The following is a 10,670-nucleotide window of genomic DNA, read 5'->3' as shown; positions in this document are numbered from 1 at the left end:
AAGCCTAAACAAATACGATAATAAAAACATTTGTGGCAGATAACAAACAACCAAAAGTGTTGAATTGCATGTTCATAAGTGCCATATTCAGGATTTAGCGACGTAAAATAATTATGTTTGTTCGATCAATCCTTTCCTTAAACTGGTACACTTATGAAACAGAACTACTTAAGTTGGGACAGACTGTTGAACTTATTTTGAAGGTATTCACATTATCTCATAAGCACAAAGCACAAACTATTACAGCAATGAAAGAAAATAGACACATCACATTGATCAAAGACTGCACATGTACAATCCATCCATTCAACCCCTGTAGTAAATAAACTCATCATAAATACCAGGACTAAATTTAGTATATACGCCAGATGTGCGTTTCGTCTACAAAAGACTTATCAGTGACGCTCGAATCCCAAAAAGTTTAAAATGCCAAATAAGGTACGAAGTTGAAGAGCATTGAGAACCAAAATTCCTAAAAGTTTTGCCAAATACAGCTAAGGTAATCTATGCCTGAGGTAGAAAAGCCTTAGTATTTCAAAAAATTAAAATTTCAATTAATATTGAATGCATTTAAAGTCTTCTTTCAAAATATTTTGTTTAGCCCCGAGTATGTTCCCCTTGGAAGCGATGTATATCAACTTCATGGTACCCATATTATAGATGTGTTCCAAGATGGAGCTTTGGTAATATAGGACCTTATAGAATGGGAAACTATGGTAGTAAGAGTAATTACGGAGGAGCTTATGGAAGCAGTGGTATGGGTGGATATGGAGGCAGCGGTATGGGTGGATTTGGAGGCAGCGGTATGGGTGGATTTGGAGGCAGCGGCATGGGTGGATTTGGAGGCAGCGGTATGGGCGGCTATGGAGGTAGTGGTATGGGTGGTTATGGAAGTGGTGGTATGGGTAGTATGGGTGGCTATGGAGATGGCGGTATAGGTTACGGATCTGGTGGTTATGGCGATGATGGTTATGGGTCTGGTGGTTATGGTGGTTATGGCGATGATGGGTATAGCTCAGATGGTTCCAGTTACGGAGGTATCAGTGGTTTCGGTAGTAGTGGTGGTATCGGTAGTTTTGGTGGTAGTGGAGGTATGGGCGGTTTTGGTGGTAGTGGAGGTATGGGCGGTTTTGGTGGTAGTCGAGGTATGGGCGGTGCTGGCGGTTATGGCAGATATGGAAGATATGGCAAACATGGTGGTCATGGAAGAAAGAAAAGCACTTGTAAGTATAGTAAACTCACTGACATGTTTAATATATAATTATACTTTATAACTGATTAAATACAAAACAATTTTAAAGACGGATCAATATTTTAAGCATGAACGTACGTGCGTTTTGTGTCTATTTTTATATCGTTGTTCTAACAAATTGGTAAAAGAGGGACGGAAGATACCAAAGGGACAGTCAAAGTCATCATTTTAAAATAAGCTGACAATGCCATGGCTAAAAACGAAAAAGACAAATTGACCACGTCTATCGATCAAAGTTTTATGATTAAGGGATCATGGTATTGATATGATGAAAGTACAAAATTAATCAAATTTTCATATTATATGGTTTATGATTCGTTAAATGCTTTTCCGGGTGTGATTAGGACCAATGCACTGATCCATAAACTTCCAGAGTGAATAGACTTATGCTATGTATGACACAAATAGTGAATGATCTCCACTTAGATATTTGGGCTTGATTTAAACAAAATATCATGAAAAAGTTAATAAATTCTGTGATTTATATGTATGTTTGGAAAAAGACTCTTAAGTCTATCAAATTACAGCAGATAATGAATACATAAATAAGGCCATTAACTTTCTCGTTTGAATTGTTTTAAATTGTCTTATTGGGGCATTTTATAGCTGACTATGCGGTATGGGTTAAAGGCCCTACGGTGACCTATAGTTGTTAATGTTTGTGTCATTTTAGTCTTTTGTGGATAGTTGTCTCATTGGCAATCATACCACATCTCCTTTTTTTATACAAAATGTTTTATCTTTTACAGATTAAATGAAAAAGAACGGACGAGACAAGAGTTGACCTTATGATTGGAACAGTTTTTAAATATATTTTTATTTAGCATTTACATGGTTTTGTTATTTTTTAAAAACATAGTTGTTTAAAACATAGTTCTTTTAAACCTTAATTTTCTGCTGTCCAATATACAAGAATAAGGCGATTGAGTATTTTTGCAAATAAGACGTCATCCACCAAATTTTACCAAAAAGGTCGATGCGGGCAATTATAGGCAGCCGTACAGCTTCAACAATGAGAATAATCATTACCGTATAGTCGTTTAGAAATGACCAAGACACATTTGTGTTCAACTTTCCTAATAACATAGGACAATAGACTTTCATCACAACACCATAAATAGATTTAAAAATCAGTTGAAAAGGGCTTAACTCACAAGATCGATACAAAGCAAACATCATAAATAAAAAACAGACCAGATATTGACGGTAATTGATTCATTTCTAACTACTAAAAGACACAAAATACAGATTTGAGAATACTCGCAGCTACTGACAGCTAGATACATATTGAACAAATCATAACAAAATAATATGAAAAAATAGTGATGATTTTATCAATTAAGTTAAATATAGACAAGTTTGTCAATAAGCTGTACAGACTTAAATCTGCTTTTACATGGGAACAATTGGTACCCATACACTTTATTTCTGAATATTTGTTATTTTAATTTCTATGTGTATTTATCTGATGAGTAGAACTTTTTTCAACTGAATAAGTATTGTCCCTTCTTACATGTATGTTGTACTGTTTCACAACTGTCCCCGATTAGGGGGAGGGTTGGGACTCCGATAATAGGTTTAATCCCAGCACATTATGTATGTAAGTGTCTGTCACAAGTTATGACCCTGCATACCAGTGAATGTCGTTTGTTGATGTGTTGCATATTTATTCTTCTTTTTTCTTTAATACATAAGTTAGGTTGTTAGTTTTATATTTTGAAATAATTTACATTTATCATTTCAGAGCCTTTTATGGCTGACTATAATTGTTGAATGCCGTACGGTGATCTATAGTTGATGTATAGTCATTGTATTTTTGTTTCTTGTGGAGAATTGTATCATTCGCAATGATACAATATCTGTTTTCTTTAAAGATAATTGTTATCCAGGAAAGTCCACATAGTCTATATCTTGGTATATTCAACCTTCGCATTACAGTAAAAAATAGTTATTTTATATGGTTTGCAATGAATAAATTTTCAATCAAATTTACTAAACACTTTTTGATTGAATTTGAAACAATTTGCCTGATAATGTTCCGTGACGGTGTGGTTTAGAGAGTGGGAAATTAAAAATTATTACAGAAGCAAACGGTTCATTAAAAACACAACACACGGAATCGCTAACTGCAGAAAACATAAAAGCTTACTGTTCGTTGATTTCTATTATTGTTTAACGTTAAGTTACTTTTATCTGACCAGGAGGAACAAGTCACAACATTACAACTCGCTTGTTCTAAATAAAACGCTATGGTCTAAAAAAAAAAATACATTTAATGATCAATACAAATATATTTCATAAATCTTTCAATTATCAGGTCATCACTTAAAATTCATCTTTTGTGAATAATCTGCAAAAAATAATAGAATTATAAAGTAAAAATCAAATCTATACTTTCCATGAGTTTTCAATTGTTATCTTACAAAATTGTTATTGACTGTTATAATGAGACTTTATCATGTTTATGTGAAACTGTTAAAAGAAATAATAATAAGAAGTTTTTTTTACCCCTAACGACTACTAGAAACATAAACATTTAAATTATATTCAAAATGAAGGTAAACTTATAATTAAGAAAATTTATAATAAGCGTAACAAATACTCGTTCGAATAGATACCAAAAGATAAGTCTAATTTCGATGTCACTAATAATCTAATAATCTAACTATATTTCATACTTAAAACCTGCCTTCCTTCCAAATCCGCTATCACAAATTACACTTCGGTTAACCCTATTTATCGATTTCTAAGGGTTGACCCTTATCTCCACGGGGACCCATTTCTCCACGGGGACCCATTTCTCCACGAGGTCCCATTTCGCCACGAGGACCCATTTCTCCACGGTGTTTCCCACCCCAGATGCCACCTTTCCAATGACCTCCCAATCTTTGAGCACAATAGTAATATGGGTACCATTGTGTTGGGATACATCGCTTCCATGGTGCACATGGGCTATGCTACACAAAGAAATAGAACAAATCTGATGAGTGATTAATTATTGATATTCGATTTAATTTTTCCGAAAATGAGATATAAAACATATTGTACTGGTTTTTTTATATAAAGGTATGATGCGGACGGGTTTTCATTGAGAAAGCAATACAGAAAGATAATAATCTTTAAATTTTTCTAGGTATTCCTATAAAAATTATCAAGGATTACTACTTTTGTGGTTTTTTAAAAAGGTTTTCAATGACAGCAGATTTTGAAAACAAGGATTACTTGAATTTATGAATTTGTTTTGTTTTTATTACTTAAACTTTTAAAATATTTAAAAATCCATCAATAAAGTATAGCGGAGAAAAATTTTAATAATTAAAATAAAATAAACAATGTAAAAAATAAAAGTAAAATTCTAACTAAAACAAAAAACGAGTACTTAATTATTTTACAAGTTTACATATTTTCAATTTCTATCTTACCCATGAATTGCATCTAGTAGTTGTTCCTAAAACAATAAGACATAAACTGAAAAGCAGCAATGTCACATATAAGACTATAAGTACTAACAAACAAACTTGAGACAATGGCGATAATTTGACATTAATATGACTGAGCTTCTACTTTTGATCATATTGGTCCTCGTGTACATGCCTCCAAGTATTTTAATGTGCTTAGCTGTTCAATACGTTTGTTCAGAGTATTTATGATGAAATATTTATCAATTCAGAAGAGCGTGTCAGACGCACGGAATTTAGATTAAATTTAATGTGTGTTTCTTACATACGGGTAAAGATGGTTACTGTCAGCATATGACAGACGTTTACATGCAAACCAATACTTACAAGCTCTGTATCAAAGCAGGTTACCTCATTTAGAAAAAAAATAAATCTAAAGGTTGGGGTGTCCTGCTTTGAGGTACTACGTGAAACATATATTTGACTGAACAAAGTTGATAAACCTTCTCTGTTTCATTTCAAAAGATATGATATGATTCGAAAAATGAGAACTCTCCATTAGGAAACAAATGACAAAGATGCTATTATTTATAGATCATGCGGCCTTCAATAATGATCCAAAACCATATTTCATCGTCAGCTTTAATATTCCTCAAAATTGCAAATGTAAACAATTGACACAAGAAAACTAACGACCTAATAAAATTGAGAATAGAAATGGGGAATGTGTCAAAGAGACAACAACCCGACCAAATAAAAAAAACACCAGCAGAAGGTTACTAACAGGTCTTCAATGTAGCGAGAAGTTCCCACACCCGGAGTATCCTTCAGCTGGCCCCTAAACAAATATATACTAGTTCAGTGATAATGAACGCCAAACTAATTTCCAATTTGTACACAAGAAACTAAAATTAAAATAATTCAATAATAACAAAGGCCAGAGGCTCCTGACTTGGGACAGGCTAAAAAATGCGGCGGGGTTAAACATGTTTGTGAGATCTCAACCCTCCCCTATACCTCTAACTGTACATAACAAAGAACGAAATAGAGAAATATGATAAACAGCACCAAACGAAAACTACTGTCTCAGAGACCCTGAATTCGAACAGGCGTATACGAATATGGCGGGGTTAAATAAGGTTGTTGATATGGCTTTCTTATGATTTTGATCTGAGCGTCACTGATGAGTCTGATGTAAACGCAACACGCGTCTATCGTATCGAACTTTTTACAGGCGCCCAAACCTTCCCTTGACTTGGAACTGTGGTGTAACAGCACGTCATATCATATAACGTTAAAAATATATCGGAAAGGACATAACTTATCATATCACTACAAAGCAGATAAACAAGTAACAAATAGAATAGCCTGAGCGTAGCAGAGTATTTATAATCCCACCATTACTTAGACTAAGAATCAATAAGTTGACATCCAAACATCGTAAAGATTTAAAGTCAAGGCGTCATGTCATTCAGAGTCATAGAAAAAACATGACGGTGTGCAATGTCAACATACAGGTGTTGACAGCATGCATAAGTGGAATGCGCAATTGTATATTATTTGTGCCAAATTATATTTTTAACGACAATTCAATATGCTGAATGGCATTTACACAAATGAATCATGGTATCCAAAACGTGTATGTTTCTATAAAGTGAGGTAACAATATAATAGACAGCTGATGAACAAAGGTTTAAAAAATGGTATGTATAACAAATTACAATGTGTCACATGTATTGTAGTGCTAATATGAGGAATAGCATCAATTACAATGCGACTGTCATACAAGGGAGAGGTTTAGCTAGCTATAAAACCAGGTTCAATCCACAATTTTCTACATTAGAAAATGCCTGTACCAAGTCAGGAATATGACAGTTGTTATCCATTCGTTTGATGTGTTTGGACTTTTGATTTTGCCTTTTGATTTTGGACTTTCCTTTTTGAATTTTCCTCGGAGTTCGGTATTTTTGTGTTTTTACTTTTTATAGTCAATGTTCCAATTAAACTTATCTTTGTCATATTTTATATAATTTGTTGAATATACAAATAAAGTCGTAATGCACATTTACTACGAGTATCAGTTTAGGTCGGACAATCAATAGAAACAAACAATAATAGTTTTAAGCTTTTGTTTTGACTTTTCCTGTTAAAGACAATTTCATAAAGATAATATAGAATTAATTTGGGTAATTAGCCTCTCCCGTTAAGAATGAATTACAATGTTAACATTTTTTTTTTCAATAAATCCAACGTTTATACAATAAAGTTTTAATTGAGACATCTTAGTATTTTCTTAGACATAGTTGAAAGCTAAGCGTACCTTGTACTGCTATTCCAAACAGGAGAATGGCGACGTAGAGACAACTGATGGGTTTCATGGTTAGCTAAAACGAAAGAGGCAATGTATTTAATGCATGAACTGATAGTTATATGGATGGTTAAAAAAACAAAATTGAACTCATATGATTTTGAAACTATTTCCCATAATTTTATTCAACAAAAGTCAAGCGAATATAATTTGATACATGGTCATCTGATACCCCAAACCCAATGAAATACATTTTAGACAATAACAAATATCTGAACGTGATTACAAATAGCAAACGGTTGTATATCAATGAAATCATATTAATTTCAGTCAGTGTTATACTATGCACAGAGCTAGTTCTATGGGTTTATCTTATAACTGTGTTTCATGATCACTTATGAAATGAGTTTTCCAATGAATGTCAATAACTATATCCAGAAAGGCGCTTCGTGCAAGTGAAATTTAAAACTTATTTTTTTTATTTTTATTTTAACTATATCTAAGAACTATATCGAGCTTTAGATATATGATTACCAAAGAACAAGCTTTTATTTTAAATCTTCGAGCGGAAAGGGGATGCCCCTCTTTGTTGACACTCTTATAAAAGCTATTGCTGCATAGCAAGCTAACAACAAAATAATTTTATAATTTCTCAACATGGAATATCTTACCTACTCGGGAACCTTGCAAGTGACCTGAAATAATCAATATTTCACTCGTATTTATAGTATTGTAGCAATTTTTAAAACTTTTGACCACATAACCGCAATTTGCAAATGTGGTTGTGTTAAGAAATTGAAGAGCATTTTGACATGCAGATAAATATGGTTTTTGTTTATTGATTGATCATTTTATGGTTTAAGTTTATTTTTGTAAATTACATTTGTAATTTTGTTATTTATTACTGACATGATGCAGAATTTTTGTACTTTACATGCATTTACAATAATAGTTAAAATTAGTTAACCACAGATCAATTAATTTTTCACTTCTTTTTAGCATTGCAATTTTGATGTACTTTATCTGTTGAACAAGACGTAAACAAACAATATGAAAACAGTGTGAACGTAAAAACAATACCGATTCACGTTTCAAAACTTGCCGCCGTACTATAAATAAGACAGCAATATTTGATTATTACACTCCCTTAGCAAAGTTCCGGATAAAAGGTAAGAAAATATAGTGTTAATGAAGTTAGCTACTCATTTTCAAAATAACAAGCTTTTCATAACACTAGAATATATTGATATGGGATTGATAAAGTAACCAAAAGAGCAAAAATAAAATATGATAGGTCAATGTGCTTGTTTTCGAGATGAAAGCCATTAAAAATTTGGCGGGAAATAATTTTCTCTAGATTTTTCATACATTTAATATTGTTACCTTTTGGCTTAAAAATGATGAAACAAAAACAAGAATTTTATAAGATTTTCAAAGATAAGATTTTCAACCATATGTAATCGAATTCGGGAAAAAATGAGGGGTTTATGGGCAAATATTTTTAAGGGCACTACTTGGATACAACCAGAGGCCTCTGATTTTTGGCCAAAAAATCTAAAACAAGAGCAGCAAAATCCTTTAAAATATATATACTAGTCAACAAAAGAAACGATACACGACTTTGAAATAAAATTTATCAAAAAGTAATTTATATAAAACAAAATGAGATACACTATTTCAAAAAGCTTTCATTTACAATGTATGCACATGTGATTATGAAAATCAAAACTTGTCGGAAAGTATCTAAATGATCAAAGGGTGCAAATTAGTTTTGCGGAAAGTTGAAAAAAAATCGACGCATGATTTTCTAAGCACTAAATTGAATTTCAAATTTGTTTAAAAATATTCAATATGATAATCAAGTTATGTTCATGATGTAACTAATGGGTAGAAATATTGATTTTTCAATTTTTTTTGGAAAAAAAGTGCTTTTTGAAATCTCAAAAAATGCAAAAAAAATAATTTTTATTTTCCTGACAAATCAATGCTTTAGATATGAAAACAACACACGGTAAATTTGGAACATTTCGGATTATTTTAAGATTGCTACCGCTTTTTGAATATCACTTTACACATACTGTCTATGGTAAATCAATTGATAATGTATACATTTTAACGATTTCTCGTAGGACCAAAATTTGCTTAACAAATAAACGAAGGAACTGTGTGATTTTTAAAAAACAGATTGATGGCAAACACTGTCTTTACCTTTAAATGAGAGTGTGGCATCATTAGTTGAAACTTCTGTTTTTAAAATTGTCGTTTTATGTAAATTTTGTAAAAAAATATATAATAACCATTACAAATATAGTTAAAAAAAAATCATCACACATTGGGCTTATTATAAGCAATTTTAGGGAGCGGATAAAAACAAAGCGTCTGAGCTTTAATTTTGCCAATTGATTAGCGAGTTTCCGTCTGAGGTTTCCTCGAAGTGTGATATTGTCATTATTTAACTTTTCAAAATGAACATATGAATAAGACATTTAACTCTATTTTCATGATTTTATAATGTCCTTACAACTATTAAATATTTTGTCTTTCCTTGGAATTAATAATAAAACAGTTTGTGTGTGAATTTTTTTTAATTAGTTCAACCAACAAAACTAAACATATAGCACTGAGAAGCTACCTAAATAAGTAATTATTTTCTATACCGAGCTAATTTTAGTACTAAGCCTAATTATGAATAATTTGAATTTTCGTTTTAGACAACCATGCAGCCTATGACTTGTCTCTTCATCTGTGTTTTCCTAATTGGAATTGCAATACAAGGTACGATTTCATTCATGTCTAAGCAGGGACTTGTGTACTAAAAACGATTTATCGTTTTCTTTCACGCAGCGAGAATTCTCGCTACTCGCCATTAGCTGGTTACAAATACTTGCCACTTGCGATATCGAAACAATTGTTTGGTAATTGTTTGTACACATCAGATATCTAGTTATTTTATTTGTCTTACAATACAAATCCCTTGTCAACGCAAATTTTAAGACAATTGTATCATTGTGAATGAAAGACAGTTGATAGCGTTCTTCATTTATTTTCGAGAGGAGAGGTTAAGTATCCGAATAAGGTCTACCTTGCATTTTTTGCTTAGACTCAATGGGGTAAGGTCTTCGACAAAACCAAACCTTAGCTTACTACTCTTGTTATTGGATAGTTCTCCTGTTTATTTGGAATTTTTAGATTACTTTAAGCGTTGGTCTATTCAACAAATTACATAGAAATACATAAATGTGATTTTTTTTTTGAAAGACGTTTTTTATAAGAGAAGTTATATTACTTGTGCGATTTATTGTGACCTTTAGTGCATACCGTTTCTAAGATTTTCACATTTTGATTTACCTTCATTTGTCAGGTTCCAGTAGTTCATGATTAACTTTTTCACTTTAAATAGACAATAAAGAATTACTAAGTAGCACAAATACATTAATTTAACAAATGTGCAAACTACAAAATTTCACGTTGTTTTATAGGAAACCTCGGTACCCTAGAGAATAGTGTTTCGTTGTCGGTAAAACTTGAATTGTTGATATAACATCAACAGTCAGTGAAACATTCGGTCATTGACAGTAATCAATGACAGGTCAAAGGTGGATGACGATCTATGCATTTAAATAGGAACATACATGTGTAGTTGGAAGCCCACTGTCTATCCTCGGTTCGGACCCCTTTTTAAAATGACTCTCGATTATTGTGTTGAAGTTGT

The 10,670-nt window shown here is 32.1% G+C and overlaps 2 protein-coding genes across 2 annotated transcripts; one reads left to right on the top strand and one right to left on the bottom strand.

The window, feature by feature from the left end:
* The first annotated feature begins 703 nt into the window (after positions 1-703).
* On the top strand, positions 704-1,261 carry LOC134728046 (acanthoscurrin-2-like). Its single transcript, XM_063592445.1, has one exon. The coding sequence runs from the start codon at positions 704-706 to the stop codon at positions 1,259-1,261; it is 558 nt and encodes a 185-aa protein (XP_063448515.1).
* Positions 1,262-3,940: 2,679 nt separating this feature from the next.
* Positions 3,941-7,029, bottom strand: LOC134682151 (uncharacterized). The gene is made up of 3 exons (XM_063541725.1): positions 6,971-7,029; positions 4,675-4,700; positions 3,941-4,209 (listed from the first exon to the last, which is right to left on the bottom strand). Exons 1-3 carry the CDS (start codon positions 7,026-7,028, stop codon positions 3,985-3,987), a joined length of 309 nt encoding a protein of 102 aa, XP_063397795.1. The 5' UTR covers position 7,029; the 3' UTR covers positions 3,941-3,984.
* Between the last annotated feature and the right edge of the window lie 3,641 nt (positions 7,030-10,670).

The sequence above is a fragment of the Mytilus trossulus genome, chromosome 8 (genome assembly GCF_036588685.1).
Source record: "Mytilus trossulus isolate FHL-02 chromosome 8, PNRI_Mtr1.1.1.hap1, whole genome shotgun sequence".
In the NCBI taxonomy this organism is placed as follows: Eukaryota; Metazoa; Mollusca; class Bivalvia; order Mytilida; family Mytilidae; genus Mytilus; species Mytilus trossulus.
This window is presented reverse-complemented; position numbering and strand designations above follow the sequence as displayed.

What these genes read in the sequence shown, in the direction of transcription:
- LOC134682151 (XM_063541725.1), bottom strand. Translation starts at nt 7,028, where the DNA reads ATGAAACCCATCAGTTGTCTCTACGTCGCCATTCTCCTGTTTGGAATA. An exon ending in GTTTGGAATAGCAGTACAAG is followed by an intron (nt 4,701 to 6,970) that starts GTACGCTTAGCT and finishes TTATTGTTTTAG; the next exon opens with GAACAACTACTAGATGCAAT. An exon ending in CTACTAGATGCAATTCATGG is followed by an intron (nt 4,210 to 4,674) that starts GTAAGATAGAAA and finishes TTCTTTGTGTAG; the next exon opens with CATAGCCCATGTGCACCATG.
- LOC134728046 (XM_063592445.1), top strand. Translation starts at nt 704, where the DNA reads ATGGGAAACTATGGTAGTAAGAGTAATTACGGAGGAGCTTATGGAAGC.